Below are 26370 nucleotides of genomic sequence, written 5' to 3' on the forward strand. Positions count from 1 at the left end.
TGGTTTGGGCGGGCTAGCGGAAGGTTCAAACCGGAGTGGAAGCTCTCTCCTAACCGACGTGCGTCTGTGGAGAAGAGGCTTGCTCCGTGATTGTCTCGAGGGTCCCACCGGTTTAGTCACTTGCAGGGTTCTCGAGCCTCTTCACGACCGTCACCATGGAGGTGTCGCCACTACAGGTACAGCTCGCGGGAGGGGCGCGTCGCGGAGCCTCAGCGCGTCCCGGCATCTCTCCGGCTGCCCGTGAGAGAGAGGCGTCTGGGTCGTGGTCCGGCCGCCTAGGGCTGGGCGTGGGTTTTCCGCGTCTACTCGAGTCCCCTGGGCTCGGCGTGATCGCGAAGAGACTGAAACCTTTTTCTGGTGCAAGTAGTGAAGTATTGTCGGCTGTACTGGCTTCTAGGGTGCGGCGTTGTGTTTCAGTTTCTAGAGATTCATTTGATCCCGGTGTAGGTCGATGGCATCGTGGTCCGCATGTAGCTTTACGCGGCACTGAGAGATGCTTTCCACTCCTACCTGGGGCTGAAAATGGGATTGGACGACCCTGACCTTGGACAGTGCAGAGCAAGGAACAGGGTTCCCACTATGGAGCCGGCAGGTCCGAGATGCTCAAAATACGTCCCTCCTGTGTTTAAAACGTTAACATGTCCAAAGGATGGAATCCCTATTCTTCCATACTGCTACTGTAGAATCTGTTAAGTGCCTGAGACCTGGTAGGCACTCAGTAGATACGTGTGGAGTATCTGAAAGAAGGGGGTGTGTGCTGTTGATGGCATCTAACGCATGTAAGTATTTCCATGTCAGATACACATGGCAAAATAATATGTCTGTTTAAACTGACGCTTGGGGGAACCTGCTGCAGTTAACTTATATTGCCATGTTTGTACAAAACTATGTCAGCTCCATTGATACCTACCAAAAGGCTGTGTGATTTGTTTCGGTGTGTGTAAGCAGACCACTACGATAGGTATTTTGTTTCTGGTTTCTGATAAACCTATGATTCAAAATCCCTTTTCTTCAATTTTTTAAAAAATTGCTAGCCTGTAAATGAAAATATGCAAGTCAGCAAAACAAAGAAAAATGAAGATGCTAAGAAAAGATTGTCTATTGAAAGAATCTATCAAAAGAAAACACAACTGGAACATATCCTGCTTCGCCCAGACACCTACATTGGCTCTGTGGAATCAGTGACCCAGGTAAAATCAGGCTAATTAAATGTAGTTAAGATGAATACTTTTCCAGGTTAATTTTCTATATTTCATGTACTTTGTCTTCTGGAACTGGCCTAAGCTATCATCTACATTGTCATACTAATTCAGAAGACTTTACAGTAACCATGATAATAAAACAAAGTAGAGTAACCGTATTTCTTTTTCTTATTTCCAGCAAATGTGGGTTTATGATGAAGATACTGGCATTAACTATAGGGAAGTCACTTATGTTCCTGGTTTGTACAAAATCTTTGATGAGATTCTAGGTAAGTATATTCTTAATACAAAGATCTACTGGTCAGATGTGAGAAGTATTATTCCTAGCAAAAAACAGTTGGCAAAGGTTAGTCTGCTGGAATCTAGGAAGTTGAGTTCTTAGAAACAGTCCTATGAATAAAAATTGCTGAATGAATACCTCATCAATGTTACTTCTGCACTGCTTGAGATTTTTTTTTCTTTTTATATCTTAGAGGTAAAGAGTGTTTTCTAAAATACTTTAAGTTTTTACAAATGTGTATTTTCTTTCAGTCAATGCTGCAGACAACAAACAAAGGGACCCAAAAATGTCTTGTATTAGAATCACAATTGACCCGTAAGTCTCCTGCTTAGTCTTTTGTTTTTTGTAGCACCCTGTTGCTGTTAATTGCATTTACTTGATTTATAGTAAAGTTGAGCTTTTTTTTAATGGAATTTTGCAGAAGTGCAGAAAGGTAGAGTGCTAAAATGAACAATCTAGATAGCTACCATCTAGATCCAACAGTTGTCAACACTTTGCCATATTGTGTACCATCTATATTTTTTAGTCATTTCAAAATAAATTATAGACATTATAACACTTTATCTCTAAATATTTCAATAAACATCTCCAATAAGTTCTCTAAGTATTCCAGAGTCTATAGCTATAACTTGTTCTCATGATGCTATTCAAACAGTAAACCAGCAGATGGTGATAAAGAATAATTTGATCTAACATTTCTGCTTATAAATGTCCTTTTGTGGGTAGTCAGGGTGTTGCTTCCCTTTGTTATTATCCTATTCAGTTATAACATAAACTATACTTTAGATTCTTTTTGGGAAATGTGTTAATGATGTGCTTGAGTGCTCCTAAGGACTTGATACCATAGTCTTTTAAAAAATATTAAGCTAGTTTTAAGCTACGTGTCGTAGAAGGCAATGGCACCCCACTCCAGTACTCTTGCCTGGAAAATCCATGGATGGAGGAGCCTGGTAGGCTGCAGTCCATGGCGTCTCTAGGAGTCGGACACGGCTGAGCGACTTCACCTTCACTTTTCTCTTCCATGCATTGGAGAAGGAAATGGCAACCCACTCCAGTGTTCTTGCCTGGAGAATCCCAGGGATGGCGGAGCCTGGTGGGCTGCCGTCTATGGGGTCGCACAGAGTTGGACACGACTGAAGCGACTTAGCAGTAGCAGCAGCAAGCTACGTGTAATAAGAACCATAGTGTGTGTCGTTAGAACTAAAATATAAGTCCGAATAAATTTTGAACATTTTATTGGTGAGCAGGGACGTTTACAGTTGATAATGCTCTTTCATATTTGTTTTGCCAGTGTGCTTTGTCAGGTGGGAAAGCTAAGGGAGCTGGGACAGTGCAGATGATCCTCTTAAAAGCGGTATAATAATATTGTTTCCAAATTTTGTCCTTTTCTTTCCATTGGGCATAAGTCATTTCCCTTTGTTTATCCTAACATTTTAAAGCTTCATATTTTTTCAGTATTATCAGTGTCTGCCCAGGTGTTGGAAAAGGATTGATTTTTTTTTTTTTCCCTTTTGGCTCCTATTTCATGAGTGTTTGGAACTAAGTGTGCTGAATTTCAGAAGGTATATATATAAAGAGTCATAAAGAAATTGAGACATGTGTGTTTTAGAGACAATGGTATTTAAATATGAAAAGAATTAAGCACCAGCTTAACATCTGTTTTACAAAAAAAGAATTCAATCTTCTTTTCTTAGGGAAAACAATTTAATTAGTATATGGAATAATGGAAAAGGTATTCCTGTTGTCGAACACAAAGTTGAGAAGATGTATGTCCCAGCTCTCATCTTTGGACAGCTCCTAACTTCTAGCAACTATGATGATGAAGAAAAGAAAGTAACAGGTAGAATATTGAGGAAAATAAAAAACACATTTGTTGCTGAAAAAATACATCTTTTCAAAGATTGTGGCCTAAAGGTTAAAAATATGGGAGTAAATCTCTATAATTAAATAGCATTGCCAGTGATTAAGAAATAAAGCTGTAAATGAGATAAGAACAATTAAATCACATTTTACATTTATTTGCCCAGGTGGTCGAAATGGCTATGGAGCCAAACTGTGTAACATATTCAGTACCAAATTTACTGTGGAAACAGCAAGCAAAGAATACAAGAAAATGTTCAAACAGGTAAGTAAATGAGCATCTCGTGCCTTGATTATAAATTATGCTATAGCAATTTATAATCTATTAAATCATGGGAAAGGGAAAGTGAAGTCACTCCGCCGTGTCCGACTCTTTGTGACACCACAGACTGTAGTCTACCAGGCTTCTCTGTCCATGGGATTTTCCAGGCAAGAGTACTGGAGTGGGTTGCCATTTCCTTCTTGAGGGGATCTTCCCCACCCAGGGATCAAACCCGGGCCTCCTGCGTTGCAGGTAGACGCTTTACCCTCTGAGCCACTAGGGAAGCTCATAGAAAGTTACTCATAAACGTATATTAGGGGAGTTGAGGGGTGGGGGTTGGTTTGGTTGAGTGTGTGTTTTTCTTTTTTTAGGACTTGTAAATTTGTGTTATTTAATTCTAGTTTGTGAGATAACTTGAGTTTTTTTCTCTCCTCTACTCTTTATTTCCATAGACATGGATGGATAACATGGGGAAAGCTGGTGAGATGGAACTCAAGCCCTTTAGTGGAGAAGATTATACATGTATTACCTTCCACCCTGATTTGTCTAAGTTTAAAATGCAAAGCCTAGACAAAGATATTGTTGCACTGATGGTTAGAAGAGCATATGATATTGCTGGATCCACTAAAGATGTCAAGGTCTATCTCAATGGAAATAGGCTTCCAGTAAGTATTTTACTGAATGTAGGCAATGAGGTACTTTGTGACCATCGTCAAAAGCAAAGTTGATTTTTTTTTTCTCCCATTTGTTTTTCTTAGCGCTTCTCAGATATGTTCCTGTAAAGAAAACATAATGCCACATTTTAAAAAAATCAGTTAACTTATTTTAAGTTCACTGAAGTCTTTCTCAAAGAATCTTCTAACTAAATCCTTTTGTGTCCTTTAATGACCATCCTCTTATACATATCAGTGAACACCGTTTCATTAGTTTTGAAAAATCTTTACAACCTACTTTTTCATTTACTTAAAAAAAATTAATACTATTATTTTTTAGGTGAAAGGATTCCGTAGCTATGTAGATCTGTATCTGAAGGATAAGGTAGATGAAACTGGCAATCCATTGAAAATTATCCATGAACAAGTAAACCACAGGTGGGAAGTATGTTTAACAATGAGTGAAAAAGGCTTTCAGCAAATTAGCTTTGTCAACAGCATTGCTACTTCCAAGGTAATTTTATTTTTGAATTATCAATCATGATTTATCTTTACATATTTCATATAAGTATTCTTGTTTTAAATATATAAAATGAACTTGAATATTTGGCTACCTTGGCATCAAGGGAACTAAATTAGCTTTTTTAAAATGTTTGATTATTATTACAATTTTGAGGGTAATGGATTTACAGTTTGGTATTTTTCCTCATTAGGGTGGCAGACATGTTGATTATGTAGCTGATCAGATTGTGACCAAACTTGTTGATGTTGTGAAGAAAAAGAACAAGGGTGGTGTTGCAGTAAAAGCACATCAGGTACGATACTTTAACACTGTTCTTTTTGAAAGTCAAGGAAGAAGCAAAAGTCTATAAATAAAGCATGAGTAAATTTTCAGTAATTTACTGTCAATTTTTACGCAGGTAAAAAATCACATGTGGATTTTTGTGAATGCCTTAATTGAAAACCCAACCTTCGACTCCCAGACAAAAGAGAACATGACTTTACAAGTCAAGAGCTTTGGATCAACATGCCAGCTGAGTGAAAAATTCATCAAAGCTGTGAGTACTTAGAAGGAAATAAAAGATAGAAGCATCTTCCTTTATTTTCCATTGCCCTTCTCAACTCTGCAGAAACCAAAATTCCTCCCACGTCTTCTCTCTCTGAAAAGGAAATTAAAAAAACAACCCTTACCGCTTACCAACTCTTACCAAGCCCTTAATTATCATCTATATGCCATCTCTATTTATTTGGCCATTACATGTCACCAGTTCAGATCACTTCTGAATTTATCTCATCTAACTACTTACCAAGCATTGAATGCCTTAAGTTGCTCTCAGCGGACACATCCAGAACTGAATCAGTTCTCTCCATACTCACTAATCGCCATTCATGGAACTTCTCCACCCCCAAAAAACAAAACTATGTCCTGTTTTAGTCAAAGCCTCCAACCAACTATTAGGTTGCATAAACCTAAATTCCTTAATTCAGCCTACAAGACCCTGCCATTTCCAACCTTATCTCAGTACCACTTTTCCCACATTACCTAAGTCTCACTCCTACTGGCTTTAAATTACTCAAAAACAGAGTACTCTTTCCCTCTTTAGAGCTTTTTCACATTTCAGACAGAGGGATTACCCTGCCTGAAACGCTTTTCACTTGGCTGACTACTTTAGGTCTTAAATGTTATTTCTTTAGGAAAACCTTTACTTTCTATTCATTTCCCTAAAAATTTGTTCCCATAAGACACTGGCCATATATTATTATACATGATATGCTTTCCACTTATCTCTTCACACTGTAATCGCTCATTTTATTTCTGTCTTCCTTGTTGTACCAAACTCCTTTAGGACAAGGACTACGGCTAACTTGTTTTAACCTCTAGATCTCCACATGGAGCTCAGTGCCTGGCACCGTATAAGTATGTAGTCAGTAAATATTGAATGAAAACCCAAAGGAACCAGCTGCCTCAGTAGTGATAACCTGAGACAGGAAAATGTGCCACATTCTGCCCATTTTTGTGGGAGTTCATTTGTATTCCGTATTTCTGACAGAACTCTTTTTCCCTAACATGAATCTTCTCATTTTCAGGCAATTGGGTGTGGTATTGTAGAAAGTATACTAAACTGGGTGAGATTTAAGGCCCAAATCCAGTTAAACAAGAAGTGTTCTGCTGTAAAACATAACAGAATCAAAGGAATTCCCAAACTTGATGATGCCAATGATGCAGGTACACATTTAATGTTTCCAAAGTTTAAATCTTATACTTATTTGATTTGATTCATTGACAGCATACTGTGGATATTTTTCCCTTGACACTTAATATTCAACAGAATATTTGTACTTTGTTAAAAATCAACCAGTTCCCTGTTATTGAACACTTGGGTCATTTCTGTTTTTAACTGTTAAAAATAGTTTTGAAATGATTATTTTGGTGTATAAAACAAGAATGTTTATACAGTAATCTATTACCTAATGTAGAGGAGGAAAAAGTCTTCTCAACCTTCTTAAGTCCCTGGCTATCTCTGAAAAATAAAATGACAGACATTAACAGGAAAAAAGCAAGTGTATTTATTTAATATAGTTTCATGTGACCAGAAAATTTGTAAGGAAGTGAAAACCCAAAAAAATGGTTAAACCTAAGTGATTTTATGCTAGCTTTGATGAAGAATGCAAAGTTCTGGAAAGATATGATAGGACAGTGATTATTAGCTGATTATAGTAAACCTGGGGACACTTAGCATGGCCTTTTCATTCAGATTCTTCTTGGTGACCTTTAATCTTAGATTAAAATGTTCTTTTCTTCTGGGTTTAAGGCGAGCACCTCCTGCATGAGGATCTTATGACCTGCTTCAGGAGAGAAGTTTAGGGGAGAGATCAGAGAGATATTCTTGCTTCTACTCAAGTTTTCTTTTCTCAAAACTCCCTGAGCTTAATAAGATAATGTGTCAAGGTGCCATATTTTAGAGTCATGTCCTAAACCTCATTACCCACAAAATATGTTAAATGTAATATGATCAAGCAAATGTTTGGCAACTGTATAATCATCATGAAAGATTAGTCTAGGAAACTAAGACTTTATTAACTTACAAACTTTAGTTAAACTATAAGTCCAATTACTTAACTCTATTTGACTCTCAAGCCAGCTTGTTATGAATTATAAGTTATTTGTGTTTTATCACATGTCTGAGTTAGTATATTTGAGGTTGAACTAAATATGCTAATATTCATTTATTTTAGGAGGACGAAACTCTACTGAGTGTACACTTATCCTGACAGAGGGAGACTCAGCTAAAACTTTAGCTGTTTCAGGCCTTGGTGTGGTTGGGAGAGACAAGTATGGGGTTTTTCCTCTTAGAGGAAAAATACTCAATGTTCGAGAAGCTTCTCATAAACAGGTAGAGTATATAAAAACTATCTTCAGAATCTAAGCTTATATTTCACCCCCTTATTGGGAGGATATAAGATATATATAAGATTTTAAAATATATCTTAGTTTGTCGTTATTTTAGAAAATTGTGTATAATGTAGCATATCTTAACAGATCTTTCTGACTTACTAAAGTATAGGCTGCTGCTGCTGCTAATAACTAAAAAATACTGGAATTCAAAAAAACCCAAGCAGCATATACTGTTATAATTCTTTGTTCCTTTAAAGTTTGTAAATAAAATCTTACCTTTTTGTCTATATGTCCATTTCAGATAATGGAAAATGCTGAAATTAACAATATAATTAAGATTGTGGGTCTTCAGTACAAGAAAAACTATGAAGATGAAGATTCACTGAAGACTCTACGTTATGGAAAGATAATGATTATGACAGATCAGGTCAGAATTAAACATGTCTTATTGTTGCATTGCTTTCCTGCCATGAAAGGATATTATTTATCTTTAGTCCACATCTAATAAGATATGTTTCTATTTTATGCATATTATATAATACAGGTTAAGTGAGTCTAAATTTGAATAGCTTTTTTTTTTTTCTTTAATCCCCACAGAAAAACTTTTGAGAAATTTCCGGTATGTCAGTCACAATTTTTTTTAGTTTCTAAGCAAATCTTTTGTGTTTTGGCTTTCCAAATATTTCTAGGACCAAGACGGTTCCCATATCAAAGGCTTGCTGATTAATTTTATCCATCACAACTGGCCCTCTCTTCTGCGACATCGTTTTCTGGAGGAATTTATCACTCCCATTGTAAAGGTATACTGATTTCTAAGATACCATAATGGATATTTGAAGGCTCTACTCCTCAACGCTGGATACACATATAGCCTCAGTGATGTGTGATGGTATGCAGGGAACCCAGCAGTGTGGAAAGCCATAGCAATGTGTTTTTTTACCTCAGGTGTCTAAAAACAAACAAGAAATGGCATTCTATAGCCTTCCTGAGTTTGAAGAATGGAAGAGTTCTACACCAAATCATAAAAAATGGAAAGTCAAGTATTACAAAGGTTTGTACTGAAACTCACACAGAACTTCTCATTTTGTTATATACCATTGTACAGGTTTATATGGAGTAACTTGGTGGGTGTTCTTGCTTTTGTAGGTTTGGGTACCAGCACATCAAAGGAAGCTAAAGAATACTTTGCAGATATGAAAAGACATCGTATCCAATTCAAATATTCCGGTCCTGAAGATGATGCTGCAATCAGCCTGGTGAGTTTTGAGTGTATTTCACAAATACATTCTGGTTTTAGAGGGGCTTCCCAGGTGGAGCAGTAGTAAAAAAAAAAATTGCCTGCCAGTGCAGGAGATGCAAGAGACATGGGTTCCATCCCTGGGTTGGGAAGATCCCCTAGAGAAAGAAATGGCAGCCCACTCCAGTAATAGTTGACTAGAAAAATCCCATGGACAAGGGAGCCTGGTGGGCTACATACAGTCCATTGGGTTGCAGAGTCAGACACAACTGAGCACATACACACATTGGTTTTAGAAATCAGTGTTTTAACTAGTCAACTGAAACATTTAATTTTTCATATAATAAAATGTTTTATAAAATAGATGATTTTCAGTACACATATTCCAAAGAAAGGAATCAGATGTTTTAGAAACTGAGTTATTATGGTTTGTTAGTTTTTTCTAGAAAAAATATTTTGGTATCTGTTAGTGCCAGTAACATCTTTTTTATCTTCTAATTTGTAGGCCTTTAGCAAAAAGCAGACAGATGATCGAAAGGAATGGTTAACTCATTTCATGGAAGATAGAAGACAACGAAAGTTACTTGGCCTTCCTGATGTAAGAAAATTTTAAATATATCCCACAAAATGTACTATTTACTGACCTTTTAGAATTGATAGTATAGCAAATTAAGGCTACTAAATAAAAGTTTCAGTAAAAAAGTTAATAGATAACTACTTGTAAATATCCTTATTTAATGATTGCTGCATAGATGTATTGGACCTGAAAGAAACTACAAAGTCAATAAACTTTTTTCCTAATTGTGCAGCAAATAAATTTGCTTTGTCTTTAAAACATAAAATACTTTATAATTCTTTCTTTTTGAAAGACTTTAAGAATTAGCATAGAAATGATAATGCTTTGTTTTATTTTTGCACTAAGCATTGTTAAGACTAGTCATTTTTTTTATCTTAAACTAGATCATGTAATAATCTCTTTGGTTCCTCAGGATTATTTGTATGGGCAAGCTACCACATATCTGACATACAATGACTTCATAAACAAGGAACTTATCCTGTTCTCAAATTCTGATAATGAAAGATCTATCCCATCTATGGTGGATGGTGAGTTCTATTTTTACCATAAGATGGATATCGATGCCTAGAAATGATTAAATTAATGATATTAATATTTGCACTTCTTTCATTTTGAAGGTTTGAAACCAGGTCAGAGAAAGGTTTTGTTTACATGTTTCAAACGGAATGACAAGCGAGAGGTGAAGGTTGCCCAGTTAGCTGGGTCAGTAGCTGAGATGTCCTCTTATCATCATGGTGAGGTAAACACATAATCTATAATGTTTCTGGAAAGCATTATAGCAGAAATACCTGCAAAGTCATTCTCCAAACAGTTGGTGAAAGTATAAGCTGGTACATCCATAGTAGAGAACAATTTGGTGAAATATATCAAACTATAAAATTGTTTATTTTGTAACCTAACAATCTGATTATAAAAATAATGTTCCTATAATGGGCTTCCCTGATGGCTCAGAGGCTAAGGAATATGTCTGCAATGCAGGAAACCCACATTCGATCCCTGGTTTGGGAAGATCCCCTGGAGAAGGGAATGTCTAAAACAAGGCTACTATAATCAAAAGATATGCAAGGATCTACATTCAAAGATATTAATATTTAGTAATGTTTGCTATAACTTTGTTATGCCAAAATTTAGACATGGAAAGTGTCCATCAAATGGAAAATTATTATAAATTATGACATCTGTACATGGAATCTGTGATATAAGTGATAGGTGGGGCTTCCCTGGTGGCTTAGAGGTAAAGAATCTGCCTGCTAATGCTGGAGACACACATTCGATCCTTGGGTCAGGAATATCCCCTGGAGAAGGAAACGGTATTCTTCAACCCACTCCAGTATTCTTGCCTGGGAAATCCCGTGGACAGAGGAGGAGCCTGGCAGGATAGAGTCCATGGAGTCACAAAAGAGTCAGACATGACTTAGCAACAACAACATATCTCTAGGTACTAACACTGAAGAACATCCATGATCTATTATCAAGTGAAGGAAAAGAAAAGAAGACCAGAATAATAATATACTCCAAACTGTTATCTTTGGTTATCCCTGGGAATGGGAAAGGGCAGTTTTCTAATTTTTCATATATGTCTGAATTGATTGCCTTTATACAAACATACATCTATGAGTTTTTTATTTTGAAATTGGTTTTTTGCATTTATTATATAAAACATTTTTAAAGAATAAGATTTCCTGTAAGTTTCTAGATTTTTAAAGAGATGATTGCCTTGCTTGTTGCTTCAAATCAAAATATAGTAGGTACTTTGTAGATGTTCACCTAGTAAATATTTGTTTAATGCTTACCATGTACAGAGTATACAAAATTAAATCATATATATATTCTCTACCTTTAACATATAATCACAGTTAAGCCAGAGGGCTACCACACATGTGCACATACACTCACGTAACTATAGAGTGAAACATGCAAGAGTAGAAAGGAGTAAAGTGTTTAACACAAAGGAGGAAATACTTCATTCTGCAGAGGGTGAATAGAGGAGCTGTGCCTTCAGGGTTAAGACTTGATAGAAATTGCTGGAAGGCAAGCACCCTGAACTAGGAGCCAGAAGTCTTAGGTTTACGTACTACGTCTGCCATGTATTTATCTTGGAAAAGCCAGTAAACATCTACACTTCATAAAACCTTACAGGATTATAGTGAAATTTAGTCATAACAATAGACATGTTATTATTGAGGCTATGGATGAGACTAATGAATCTTTTTTCCCCCAGATGTCACTAATGATGACCATTATCAATTTGGCTCAGAACTTTGTGGGCAGCAATAATCTGAACCTTTTGCAGCCCATTGGTCAGTTTGGTACCAGGTTGCATGGTGGCAAGGACTCTGCTAGTCCTCGATACATCTTCACAATGCTCAGGTGGGTATGCTTCCGATTTTTAGTAAATTGCCATTTCCAATTTTGAAGTCTTGTGAGTTAGTTGACCAAAAACAGAAAAATTCAGTTAATCAGAAAATGGATTTTTGATGCAAATGTTTGCATTCTTAATTGTTTTAAACTAGCTCATTAAAGTTTAATTAGTCTACTCTTTGCAATGAGTAGAAAATCAAAATTCTATTTCAGTTTGATAGCTTAGCCTTTATATCCCTTAAAATGTTTGCTTGCCAAACTATAAATGTTTTACTCTTGTTTCTTTTTATTTTCTTCTCTTTTCTTCCATCTAGAGCTGTGGTTATCAACCAGGGTAGATTTCACCCTTGAGGGGACATATGGCAATGTCTGGAGACATTTTTGATTGTCATGACTAGGGGAGCCATGCTGCTGGCATCTAGTGAGGCCAGGGGTGTTGCTAAACGCTCTATAATGCACAGGACAGCACTTGCACAGCACAGAACTATCTGACCCAGTAGTGCCAAGATTAAGAAACTCCGATAATAGAGTTTAAGCCAGAGTCAAGATAAGAACTTAATTCTTCTTAAATACCAAAGCGGAAATACTACTTCCTTTACAAGTCTGTGGAAAGTACATTATGATTGGTCAATTTTCAACTGTCATCTTATTCATTCTTTCAATAGCATAAGGCATAATTAATAATTCCATCCCTGAACCTCTTTTTTTCTCTATTTGTCCTCCAGGACACTAGGCTGTTGGTTCTCCTCCTTATTAGTCTTCTTCACTGGGTCCTTCTCATCTTCCCAACCTCCAAATTATGGCCTGCCCTGGGGCTTCTTCATCTGATCTCTTTCTACTAAATATACTGCCTTCCCATCCAGGGATGATATCTCATGCATCCAGTCTCAGCTCCAGCCCTGGCCTCTAAATTTCATGTCCCTCTCAGCTTTTACTACTTGGATGTCTAATAAATATCTCAAACATAAGTTCAAAACTACACTCTTAGTCCCTGTCTCAGTAAATGAAATACCATCCTCCTAATTCTCAGGCTAAAAATTTGGAGTTACCTTTGACTTGTTTTCTTTACACTTGCATCCAGTTCATCAGCAAGTCCTGGGGACTCTGAACTGGAAAAATACTTAGTCACCCCATTCATTATATAGACTAGTATAGTCTACCACCCTTCTTTCTGTTGGCAGTCGATTGATTTTTTTAAATAGGTTACTCGAGTTCAAAACCTTCCAACTTTTTAAAAAATATTTATTTATTTGGCTGTATCAGGTCTTAGTTGTCACATGCAGAATCTTCTTTGCAGCACATGAGCTTCTCTTTAGTTGTGCATGGACTCTAGAGTGTACGGGCTCATTAGCTGCCTCACAGCATATGGGATCTTAGTTCCCCGACCAGGTGGATTCTTAGCCACTGGAATAACTTCTTCATTCAGAGAAAAATTAGAGCTTTATTTTAGCAAGCTAGACCCTATATGATCTGTGCTCCCCCTCCCCATGTCTTGATTCCATCTCATTACTATCTCTTCTTCAAACACACCTGGCCTCTTTGCCTATAATCAAAGAGGCCAAGCACACTCCCTCAGTGCCTCTGACTTACTGGTACCTCTGTTTGCTGTACACTTTCTCTCAGTTTCTTCTGTATTCAAATATTATCCTATCAGAAAGGGCTTACCATTCCTTAGCAGCCCCTCAACCAATTTTAGCTACTTTATCTATTTAATATTTACCATACCACCTGACCAAATGTACATTCATTGGCTGTACTACTAGAGTATCTACCTGTACTGAGCTCCTTAAAGACTGAGACTTAATATCTGCAGTGCTTAACATATATGTAGAAAATACTCAGTAAATAATATTGGTAAATAAATATTAACAGGTAAAGCCAAGGTAATTTTTATGTATATATCTGAAATAACACATGTTCTTTCCATGAAAGTTGTGTCAAAGCCAATATTTTTCTAAAACAACATTCTTTGTTTTCTCTTTAGCCCTTTGGCTCGGTTGTTATTTCCAGCAAAAGATGACCATACATTAAAGTTTTTATATGATGACAACCAGCGTGTTGAGCCTGAATGGTATATTCCTATTATACCCATGGTGTTGATAAATGGCGCTGAAGGAATTGGTACTGGGTGGTCCTGCAAAATCCCCAACTTTGATGTTCGTGAAGTTGTGAATAACATCAGACGTTTGATGGATGGAGAAGAACCTTTGCCAATGGTAACTATTCTGTGGACTAAGAACCTTAGTTTTCCTCTGGTTTCAATTCAGCAGATGGTGTAGTTAAAGAGCATAAAAATTTATTTATTGCTTAATGTTAGATTTACTGTTTAATGCTGTTGGGATTTTAGTATCACATTTCGAAAACATTCTTTTTTTAAATACCAATTTAGCTTCCAAGTTACAAGAACTTCAAGGGTACTGTTGAGGAGCTGGCTCCAAATCAATATGTGATTAGTGGTGAAGTGGCTATTCTTAATTCTACAACCATTGAAATCTCAGAGCTTCCCATCAGAACGTGGACCCAGGTAAGTAAGGATTTCTTTTTTGATTTCTGTGATGGGGAAACATTTTTTATACTAACGTATGTTGAATATACAGGAGCCTAAGTTTTAGAAACTTACAAAAGGATTCTTTCTTTTAGACGTATAAGGAACAGGTTCTTGAGCCCATGTTGAATGGCACTGAGAAGACACCGCCTCTCATAACAGATTATAGGGAATACCACACAGACACCACTGTGAAGTTTGTTGTGAAGATGACTGAAGAAAAGCTGGCGGAGGCAGAGAGAGCTGGACTACACAAAGTCTTCAAACTCCAGACTAGTCTCACATGCAACTCCATGGTATGTCCTGTTTTATGATAAACACGTTTCCATGTATATTACAGGTTAATATAAATTTTTAAAGGATGTCTTAGGCTACTTTTACATTTTCAAAGAATGAGGTCATTCCTCTAAAACCATTAAAGTTTAGCCAATTTATCTACCGTTGACTCTAATCTTGTTTTTTCTTTTCTAGGTCCTCTTTGACCATGTAGGCTGTTTAAAGAAATACGACACAGTTTTGGATATTCTAAGAGACTTCTTTGAACTCAGGCTTAAGTATTATGGATTAAGAAAAGAATGGCTTCTAGGAATGCTTGGTGCTGAATCTGCTAAACTGAATAATCAGGCTCGCTTTATCTTAGAGAAAATAGATGGCAAAATAATCATTGGTATGTTTCTGGACCAATAACTGCCTGTACTAAAATTACAATCTTGCCTCACTTCTTTAAACATTTTTGGTGAGAGGAATGATAGGGAGGGAAGACAAAATCCATTTATTTCTCCATGTGTGTCTTTCATATATCTAAATAAGCATTTATGGTTTAAAAGAGATAGCTTTTCCTAGACTGAGCATCTTGAGAAATCAGAAATTAGTTAACATTCCCTGGTGGCTCAGACGGTAAAGTGTCTGCCCACAATGCAGGAGACCCAGGTTCGATCCCCGGGTCGGGAAGATCTCCTGGAGAAGGAAATGGCAACCCACTCCAGTACTCTTGCCTAGAAAACTCCATGGATGGAGGGGCCTGGTGGGCTACAGTCCATGGGGTCACAAAGAGTCTGACAGAACTGAGCGACTTCACTTTCACTTTAGACGGAAGAGAATGGAGAGCTAGTAGAAGTCCCTGTGTAAACTGATTGATAACAGCAGAGGGAAGTCTGATAGAAAAACCAAAAAGGAAGGAGGATTTTAAATCGATTATAAGTAAATTGTATACCCAAGACTGAAAGTCATGTCTAAAGGAATTTTAAGACATTCCAGAAGCAACAAAATCAAAGTTTAAGTATTAACCAGGAATAAAACAGTTTTGACTAAAGTTAGAAGCCTCAGCTCTGGCCAGGATTAACTAGAAAAGCCAGGTTAACTATGGGTTGTAGTAGCAAGTCCCAAAACACGACAACACAAGTTACATAGTGATCACAGGATAATTTTCTAATGGTACACAAAAATGTTTAGCTTAGTAGTTACATATTCATGGGTCTTTTAAAATACTATAACAGTGGCATCTCAGTCCCCTAATTTCACAGATTCTACCACTTAAGACAAAGCTAAATAAATAATATTGGGTATGACTCAAAAATAAAAAGTAAAGATTTTATTTAGTTGACTAGAATTTAGGAAATACTAGAGACTGCCCAGGCTTCTTGAAGAGTTAATATAAAAGGCCTAAAGGTGTGACTTATGTCAAGTTAATTGGCACTTAGAACCTCACTATATCACAACTACTAACATTCAGTATCCCTCAAAGTCTAATAAATTGACTATAGTAGTCATTGAGAAGGGGGTACTGTAGAAAAAAGGGGACAAATGCATTATAAGGGGCCATAATCAAGAGAAATCAATGTTTGGATGATGGCACTAAGAACTTACCTGCTGAAATTAAAGTGTTGAAATTAAAAGAACAGAGTATAATTGAGGTTGATATTTATCAGAAATAAAGGTTTTGATTGTCTTCTGTTATGATTAGATCACAACCTCATATATGATTTGACTGCCCCCTTGTGGTAATTTATATTTATCAGTGGTTTAGGGAGAAGACTTGGTGTCCACCAGGATGTACAAATTTATGCAGAAAGACCTTATAATTTCCAGTTTTAATCTTTTGACTTAATATGGTAAAAACTTTATCCTTTCCTAAAATATTGCTGAAAACTACTGTCTCTATGTTCACATTTGTTTAAATAGAAAATAAGCCTAAGAAAGAGTTAATTAAAGTTCTGATTCAGAGAGGATATGATTCGGATCCTGTGAAAGCTTGGAAAGAAGCCCAGCAAAAGGTAATTTCTTGGTTAGCATTTTCTATGTTATTAGAGATTGTGTACAGTCTAATGTCTATATTACACATTTCCTATTAAAGATACATTTTAATTTCTTGTTTAGGTTCCGGATGAAGAAGAAAATGAAGAGAGTGACAATGAAAAGGAAACTGAAAAGAGTGACTCTGCAACAGATTCTGGACCTACCTTCAACTACCTTCTTGACATGCCTCTTTGGTATCTAACCAAGGAAAAGAAAGATGAACTGTGCAGACTAAGAAATGAAAAAGTGAGTTGTTGCTGGATAGTACATGTTGCTTGGTTGTATTCTAATGGTGAAAGAAAATTGTGGGCTTTGGGAAAATGCAGTTTATGCACATAAATTAACTCTTAATTTTCTGACTGTCTTATGAAGGAGCAAGAGCTAGAAACATTGAAGAGAAAGAGTCCATCAGATTTGTGGAAAGAAGACTTGGCTGCTTTTGTTGAAGAGCTGGAGGTATGTAGTTTGTAATGCCCATGTTAGAATTTGTATTAAGGAAATAAGCTATTCTAGCAATGTACCTCTTTGTCAGGAAATTTCATAGTTGACAATAGAAAGAATATAGGGGGCATGAAGAAACACTTCAAGATAACACATAAAGTGACAGATTGTTAGAAACAAGTTATAAAGTAAATGGTACCAGGAAACACACTACCTAGAAGTTTTCACAGGAAGAGGGGAAAGGACAAAAGTTGATTTTTGACCTATTGGGAGTGAGAATTTAAATGTAGAAGAACACCAACCCAGCCCCCCAAGTAAACCTGAAAGGACAGACGGCTGACTAATCAGTAGTTTAAGAAGATCCTTTGTTTCCAAATCAGTAATATTGTTTTGCAGCATTATCTTTAACATAAAAAGTATCTTAATTCCATAAATTAAGCTAAAATCTTTAATGTGAAGATTTATATTATTGCACTTCAGTTTGGATATCTAGCTTGTAATCGGTGATTGGATACATTACTGGAATCACATCCTTTCTGCTTATTTGAGTTTATAAACGTATACATTTATATGTATGTATATGTATTTTATCCTTAATTCTGATTCCCCATTTTATCCTCAAAAGGTTAAGTTGTAGAATCAAACGTAGAACTCAGTCTTTTATCTCCACTTTTCAAAGTGTGCCTTAATGTTTGAACAGCTTATCACAAATTTACCTTTGAGATGTAACAAACTGAAATCAGTTTAATCATTGCCTTTTATTCTATCCCTAGGGATAAAGTGACATCTATGCTGTAATGTCCTTGTTAGCTTATAGACTTGCTTTTTTTTTTTTTGGTGTGACCCCATTTTATATATATTTTTTTTTATTGAAGGATAATTGCTTTACAGAATTTTGTTGTTTTCTGTCAAACCTCAACATGAATCAGCCATAGGTATACATATATTCCCTCTGTTTTGAACTTCCCTCCCATCTTCCTCCCCATAGACTTGCTTTCTTATATCCACCTTTTCTAGGTTGTTGAAGCAAAGGAGAAACAAGATGAACAAATAGGACTTCCTGGGAAAGGTGGGAAAGCAAAGGGGAAAAAAACACAAATGGTAGAAATTTTGCCTTCTCCAAGTGGAAAAAGAGTCATCCCCCGAGTGACTGAAGAAATGAAAGCAGAGGCAGAAAAGAAAATTAAAAAGAAAATTAAGGTAATACTCTTGAAAGCTTATACATAAAACACTTTAAGCATTTTTCCACTTAGAACTGAACTAATCATAGAACTAATCGCATAGTTTGGAAATTTATCAACTCATCATAACTTCCCTTTCTTATGAGCCTGATTTATTTTCAGTGTTTAAGTATCTTGAAAAAGTCGTACCCATACCATTATTCAGAGCTCTTAGCCAAAATAGAAAAAAAAAAAATCACTCTTTGACCAAATATATATTTGTATATTTGACCCTATATTATGCTGAATAATAAGTTGGCAGAATTTGACCATTTTTGTCATGCTGTCTTTTAGAGTGAAAATACTGAAGGAAGCCCTCAAGAGGATGGAATGGAAATGGAAAGCCTAAAACTGAGACTGGAAAAGAAACAGAAAAGAGAGCCAGGTATTGAAACATCTTAAGAAAAATGATGTAGAGTTGAGATTAAGTTCTGTTTGTTACCTAGTATGTTCCACATAGATATTCAGAAGTTCTTCTTGAGGTCCATGAAGGACTATATCTGAAATTCCCTATCTTTTTCCTTGGTATTTGGTTTTTGTAATGAAATACTTTATTGGGCTCTGAAGAAAATGCTCAGTTTGTTAAGTTTCACTTTCTAGCTGGTTATAAGGTTTTAATATATATAACATCAGTTCAGTCGCTCAGTCGTGTCCGACTCTTTGCGACCCCATGAATTGCAGCACGCCAGGCCTCCCTGTCCATCACCAACCCCCGGAGTTCACTCAGACTTAGGTCCATCGAGTCAGTGATGCCATCCAGCCATCTCATCCTCTGTCGTCCCCTTCTCCTCCTGCCCCCAATCCCTCCCAGCATCAGAATGAGTCTTTTCCAATGAGTCAACTCTTCGCATGAGGTGGCCAAAGTATTGTAGTTTCAGCTTTAGCATCAGTCCTTCCAGTGAACACCCAGGACTGATTTCCTTTAGAATGGACTGGTTGGATCTCCTTGCAGTCCAAGGGACTCCCAAGAGTCTTCTCCAACACCACAGTTCAAAAGCATCAATTCTTCGGTGCTCAGCTTTCTTCACAGTCCAACTCTCCCATCCGTACACAACCACTGGAAAAACCATAGCCTTGACTAGACAGGCCTTTGTTGGCAAAGTAATGTCTGCTTTTGAATATGCTGTCTAGGTTGGTCATAACTTTCCTTCCAAGGAGTAAGCGTCTTTTAATTTCATGGCTGCAGTCACCATCTGCAGTGATTTTGGACCCCAAAAAAATAAAGTCTGACACTGTTTCCCCATCTATTTCCCATGAAGTGATGGGACCAGATGCCATGATCTTCGTTTTCTGAATGTTGAGCTTTAAGCCAACGTTTTCACTCTCCTCTTTCACTTTCATCAAGAGGCTTTTGATTTCCTCGTCACTTTCTGCCATAAGGGTGGTGTCATCTGCATATCTGAGGTTATTGATATTTCTCCCGGCAATCTTAATTCCAGCTTGTGCTTCTTCGAGCCCAGCGTTTCTCATGATGTACTCTGCACAGAAGTTAAATAAGCAGGGTGACAATATACAGCCTTGACGTACTCCTTTTCCTATTTGGAACCATATTCATATATAAGTTTCTTGAAGACAGTCACCACATCTTAGTCATGTTGTTTTATCCCCAGAGTTCAGCACTGTACCTGGGATATACTTAACACTCACTCAGTAAATTAAATAGAAATAACAACTCTAACCATTTGTTTATGCCTTTACTGAATATCTACTTATTTTTAACATCTTCATTGAGATGTTTTAACATACTCATGTGCAAGATTCACTCATTTAAAGTGTACCATTTGGTGATTTTAGTATACTCAGTTTTAGAACAGTTTCTTGCCCTGCAAAGAACACTGTACCCATTAATGGTCACACGCCATTTTCTCCCAACTCCCCCTCCCCCCAGGCAACCACCAATCTACTTTCTGTGTCTAGATTTGTCTATTCTGGACATTTTATATGAATGGAATCATGTAATATTTTCCTTTGTGGCTGACTTCTTCACTTAACATAATGTTTTCAAGGGTCAGCCATGTAGTAACATGTATCAATACTTCATTCTGTTTTGTTGCCAAATAGTTTTTCATTGTATGAATATACCACATTATATTTATTTGGTCATCAGCTGATATTTGGATTGTTTCCACTTTCTTTGGAGAAGTGTCTGTTCAGATCCTTTGCCCATTTTTTACATTGGGTTATTTGTCTTTTTATCGTTGAGTTAGTTGCAAGAGTTCTTTATATTCTAGATGCCAGATCTTTATCAGATATATGATTCTCAAATATTTTCTGCCAGCCTGTGAAATATCTTTTCATTTTCTTGATGGTGTCCTTTGAAGCACAATTTTTAATTTTGATGAAGTCTAATTTATCTTTTTCTTCTGTTGCTCATATTTTTGGTGTCATATCTAATCTTTTGCCTAAGGAATTCCCTGTCAGTCCTGTGATTAGGACTCCATGCTTTCACTGCTGAGGGCCCAGGTTTGATCCCTAGTTGGGGAACTAAGATCCTGCAAGCCCTGTGGTGTAGCCAAAAAAAGAAGAAAAGATTTACCCCTTATTTTCCTCTAAGAGTTTTTAGTTTTAGCTTTTACATTTAGGTACTTTTGAAGTAAGTTGTATATGGTATAAGCAAGGGGTCCAACTTCATTGTTTTGCATGTGGATATCCAGGTGACCCAGCATCATATATTGAAAAAACTTTCCCTATTGAATTGTTTTCACTTTTGCCAAAAATCTAAGGTTTCTTTATGGATTCTCAACTCTATTCCATTGATTGATGTATATATCTATCCTTGAGTACCTACTTTTGATAGGTAATGTGTACTCAGTTCTGTGGGGAGTACAAAGATGAATAAAACAAATAGAAACATCTTTTGTTGTTGTTCAGTTGACCAGTCGCGTCCGAGTCTTTGAAACTCCCTGGACTACAGCACTGCAGGCTTCCCTGTCCTTCACTGTCTCCCAGAGTTTGCTCAAACTCATGTCCAGGTGCCATCCAACCATGTCTGTTGTCCCCTAAAGATCTTAGTGTTGAAAAAGAAGTAATAAGAAGATGGGAGGGGGGCTCAAGAGGGAAGGGATATATATATATATAGTTATGGCTGATTCACATTGTTGTATGGCAGAAACCAACAATGTTGCACAGCAATTATCCTCCAAAAAAGTAATAAAAATATGCCGTATGTACTATGCTGTTTAAACTACCTAGCAATCAGTACTTTGGCCACTTGATGCTAGTGGCCAACTCATTAGAAAAGACCGTGATGCTGGGAAAGATTGAAGGCAAAGGAGAAGCGGGTGGCAGAGGATGAGATGGTTAGATAGCATCACCAATTCAATGAACACGAATTTGAGCAAACTCCAGGAGATACTGAAGGATGGGAAAGCCTGGCTGCAGTTCATGAGGTCACAAAGAGTCGGTCACAAATTAGCAACTTAACAACACAAAGCAATGAATTAGCATATAAAACCAATGAATCAAATAAGTATTATGCAATGTGCATGGGACAATGAGAAGGCCCCCTTCGCAGAATGGGAGGGTTTATTTTGAAAAATAGTAGTAAATAGTTATATCGAATTGTGGAGAGTTAGGAAACCAGGTTGTTGGGGAGGGTGGATATGTTGGATTCAACTAGGTATATGAAGAAAGAACTAAGTAGACCAGTAGGGAGACTGTCCTTATCTATGGGCCTAAATGAGGGAAATAAATAGCGAAGGGTGGGTATGAGAGACAGTTGGGGTTAAGAATTAACAAGACTTAGTGACTTTAAACCTCTTCAACTCAGCCATTAAATGCCCCTTAAGGTTTGGGCCAAGCCATTCTTCCCTTTGCATTGTCTCCCTTGCCTTGACTTGTATAACTTATTGATCTTGCAGCTGTTCTTGTGCCTTTCCCATCTCCACACTGTAGCCTACAAAACTCTTTAAAAATGCAAATCTGGTCATGTAAGTTCCCTGTTTAAAACAAAATTCTTAACAAGACCAGTCATTCTCCTCCTGACTTCTGTTTTCCAGCCATAATGGATTTCTTTCAGCTTCCTAAATGCACTGTATTTTCTCACAGAACTTTGTGCGTGTTATATCCTGAACTAGAATGTTTGTCATACATTTCCCTTCAGCTAGTTAACTCTTGTTTAAACTTCAGATCTCAGCTCAAACACCTCTTTCTTGCAAAAGCCTCATATTTATATACATACACATGCATCCATGGAAAATCCCATGAGAGGAGCCTGGTAGGCTGCAGTCCATGGGGTCATGAAGAGTTGGACACGACTGAGGGACTTCACTTTCACTTTTCACTTTCATGCATTGGAGAAGGAAATGGCAACCCACTTCAGTGTTCCTGCCTGGAGAATCCTGGGGACGGCGGAGCCTGATGGGCTGCCGTCTCTGGGGTCGCACAGAGTCGGACACGACTGAAGCGACTTAGCAGCAGCAGCAGCAGCACATGCATACTATTGATGCATGTCCTATGTAAACACATATACTGTGGGATTACTACTACTATGGGATTAGATGACCAAGCTATAAGCTCCTTAGCAAGGGGGACTATTTCTATTTCTGGTCACCATTGTATTCCCAGTACTAGCAGAGTTAAGTATTAGGTTGGCCAAAAAGTTCATTCAGTTAGTGACTGCTTTGTTGAATAAAGTCCTTGGTAAATATGAAAAATATATTTTTTATTTTTACACTTTAAGCCAAATGAAGTTTTTGGGCAACCTAATATTTGAAGGATAGATGGATAATAGATGGAGAAAAGTGAGTCACAAAATATGTAAAGATGGTTAATTCCTATCTCCTTTCCAGTTACCAAGACAAAGAAACAAACTACATTGCCATTTAAACCAATCAAGAAAGCAAAGAAAAGAAACCCCTGGTCTGATTCAGAATCAGATATGAGCAGTAACGAAAGTAATTTTGATGTCCCTCCACGAGAAAAAGAGTCACGGAGAGCAGCAGGTAAGGAAAAGTGAAGAACATGCTGTATATTCTGAAAAATTCAAATGACCTGTGTATTTCGAGGTACATAATCCCAGAAATGGTTATCTTAGAGCAGTAATTAAATTTTTGAGAAATTAAGACATCTTTTCAAAGATTAAACTGAAGCTTATATCTTCAGGACATATTACATTAATCTGTGGATTAAATATTTCTCCTGTTGTCCTCTTTGATTCTTTGCATATGTATATTTTTAACAGCAAAAACCAAATTCACAATGGATTTGGATTCAGATGAAGATTTTTCAGATTTTGATGAAGACACTCAAGATGATTTTGTCCCATCAAATGCTAGTCCACCTAAGATCCAAACTTCCCCGAAGTAAGTATCCTCTCTAATAGGGATTTTAGCATGATTGTTTTTAATAGTTGATGATATATTCTTTGTTGTTTGACACATTTAGAACTGGTCGTCAGGATGTTTTGTTTTATTTTATTCTAGACATAGTAACAAAGAACTGAAGCCACTAAAGAGTGCCTCATCAGGTATGTATTTAAGTAAAAATTGTGAGATGTCTGCTTTACTGGACACTCAGGTCCACCTGGCTTCTAACCCAGACTATATTATCCAAGTCCTGTCTTTGAAAATAAATGTGGGTTCTTGTTAGTATTACATTGATGTTGGTCATTAGATTTAGTTTTGCACATGAATAAGTTCTCCATTTAATATATTAAAAGTAACCATGTGCTTGCCAGGTACTGTGCTAGAGATACAAAAAATAACTTTGCTGATGAAGAACCCAGAAATTAGAACAAAGGTATAAAAGTGTGTTTGAAATAGTCCAGAAAAGTCACAAACATGGTGTTTGAATAGGAATTCAGAGCAGGGACAAAGCACAGATTTTTCTGTATTGCTTATATGTACTACTTTCCTTTCCATTTGAAGTAACAGAGCTTGATGCTGATGATGCTGAGGATAATGCACCACCTCCTCCAAGCTCTCCTGCTGCAGATTTCCCAGCTGTAACTGAAACCATAAACCCTGTTCCTAAAAAGAATGTGACAGCAAAGAAGACAGCAGCAAAAAGTGAGCCTCAGTCTTTGAATTGGGTTAATATTGGGATTAAATAACTGGCTTCTACAAGTCAACTTCAAATTTTTATTCTCCAAATTTACTATAGATACTAAAATAAAGACCTTGTCTAAATGAAAACAAATCCTTAGATCTTTATAATCAATATTGCTAGTCAGAAGATTTTTAAAAAGTGTTTCTCAAAATGCCAGGTATTATCCTAACTCATACCTATGACAGGGATGGGACTTAGAAACAGTTACAAACGCTTAACATGAAGCCTATAACTACAAAAAAAATTGGATACTTAAGAATATTTCAGTTCTCTTATGCATTTTCGTCTCGATTATGTTGTCTTTTCCTATGTTAAATATAAGTGGAAAACAAGTTGCTAAAGAAAGTTCACTGTGGAAACAATCCCGCTAAGAGTGACCATGATGAACGCCTGTGTTACAGGTCAGTCTTCCACCTCCACTACAGGCGCCAAAAAAAGGGCTGCACCAAAAAAAACCAAAAAGGATCCAGACTTGGATTCTGATGTCTCTAAAAAGCTGAATGCCCCCAAAACCAAGACTCGCCGCAAAAGGAAGGCATCCTCCTCTGATGATTCGGACTCTAATTTTGAGAAACTGATCTCCAAAGCAGTCACGAGCAAGGTACTTATTCTAGTCAGTCCTTACACTGTAGGTTTTTTTTCCCACTGAAAAAAGTTACTGTGAAACACGTAATCGGGCTTTGCTGCTAATAATTTGGCTCATTTTTAAGAAAATAAATGTAAATCCATTACCCTTGTACTCTATGTAGTTTAGCTGTAAAACAGCTAAATGTCACTAATTAGTCAATGAGAGATTTGCCTTTGGTCTGTTTCTTATTGTTAGAAGGTGGAAAATTCTTGAGTTGTAGTCTGTTGGTATATAATTCTACTGTCCGGTTGATACTGGAAATTATTTGTGCTGTTCTTTTTTAGAAACCCAAGGAGGAAAGTGATGATTTCCATCTGGACTTGGACTCAGCTGTGGGTTCTCGGGCAAAATCTGGAAGAACAAAGAAACCTATAAAGTACCTTGAAGAATCAGATGAAGATGATTTCTTTTAAAATGTGAGGTGACTATTTTAAGTAATGATCTTAAAGTTAGGTAAATGTCTCAATTTCCTCCCCTCTGAATTTAGTTTGGGGAAGGCAGTTTTAGTTCAGGACCATTAAAGTGAAGTATGTAGAGCCCAAGTGTCCTTTATCTCTCTGTAATACTGTATAATACTGTGACCATCTCGTGGACAGTGTTTTGTTTTCTTCTCTGCTTTGTATATGTATTTAGTCTGTTTTCTTGTCTTTTAAAGTATGATTTTAGGTTCTCCTGGCCTCTCGGGATAGTTGTGTGGTAACTTTAGCATAATGTAGTTTGACAGTTCATTAAGCTAAAATTGGAGCCCTTTGACATAAAAGTTTCTACTCTGCCTACTTTCAGTAAATATGAGATAGAGCATGATTAGTTCTCTGTTTTATCTTAGTTTTATAAGTAATTTTCCATCAGATAGAACTCTATGTAGTTCCAGTTCCAAATACTCACTCAGCCTTTTATATGCTGAATTTTTAAGCAGTGAAAAATTGTTCATATTCTTCGTATCCTTTTGAATAATAGCAGAAGCTGAAGAAAAACACCGTGGATGTGTCTTTTTAACAGTCGATAAAATGAAGAAAATTAGATCCTAAGTTGTGATTATCTCAACACTTGTCCCCTCAGATTGCAAAGGAGTCAGGAACAATATTCTCAAAGAATATTGATGCTATACTCAGCAGTGAGCTTTTATATCCATTTTGGGAAATCTCCATAATTTTCAATTTATAAACTTTTCAAGACCTTCCTGCATTCATTACATGTGTTGTGTGACTTGAGTGATGTTAATGTTTTTGTAAATATTTACTATGTTTTTCTATTTAGCTTAATTCCAACTATTTTGTACTTTAATAAAATGTTGTAAACATTGCAACCCTTGATTGTTGTCCTTATTTCACCCTACACTACACTCTTTTCCTTAGTCTGAAATA

The 26370-nt window shown here is 36.8% G+C and overlaps 1 protein-coding gene across 2 annotated transcripts; it reads left to right on the forward strand.

Annotated features, from left to right (window-relative positions):
• Nucleotides 1-26312, forward strand: TOP2A (DNA topoisomerase II alpha). Of its 2 annotated transcripts, none has more exons than XM_006068624.4 (35): nt 1-176; nt 1035-1190; nt 1381-1471; nt 1734-1797; nt 3177-3322; nt 3510-3607; nt 4057-4269; nt 4598-4771; nt 4971-5072; nt 5178-5315; nt 6346-6484; nt 7495-7652; nt 7956-8081; nt 8344-8454; nt 8600-8705; nt 8801-8910; nt 9397-9489; nt 9881-9995; nt 10086-10207; nt 11690-11838; nt 13814-14045; nt 14219-14353; nt 14470-14670; nt 14846-15041; nt 16556-16647; nt 16751-16915; nt 17042-17125; nt 18128-18310; nt 18625-18715; nt 23121-23273; nt 23513-23633; nt 23754-23797; nt 24198-24338; nt 24780-24979; nt 25291-26312. In XM_006068624.4, the coding sequence occupies exons 1-35, from the start codon at nt 156-158 to the stop codon at nt 25417-25419; spliced, it is 4599 nt and encodes a 1532-aa protein (XP_006068686.4). In that variant the 5' UTR covers nt 1-155; the 3' UTR covers nt 25420-26312. The 2 variants fall into 2 exon arrangements, with proteins under 2 accessions (XP_006068686.4, XP_044794925.2); XM_044938990.2 differs by having other exon boundaries at nt 24804-24979.
• The last annotated feature ends 58 nt before the right edge of the window (nt 26313-26370 follow it).

This window comes from Bubalus bubalis, chromosome 3, assembly GCF_019923935.1.
Source record: "Bubalus bubalis isolate 160015118507 breed Murrah chromosome 3, NDDB_SH_1, whole genome shotgun sequence".
NCBI lineage: Eukaryota > Metazoa > Chordata > Mammalia > Artiodactyla > Bovidae > Bubalus > Bubalus bubalis.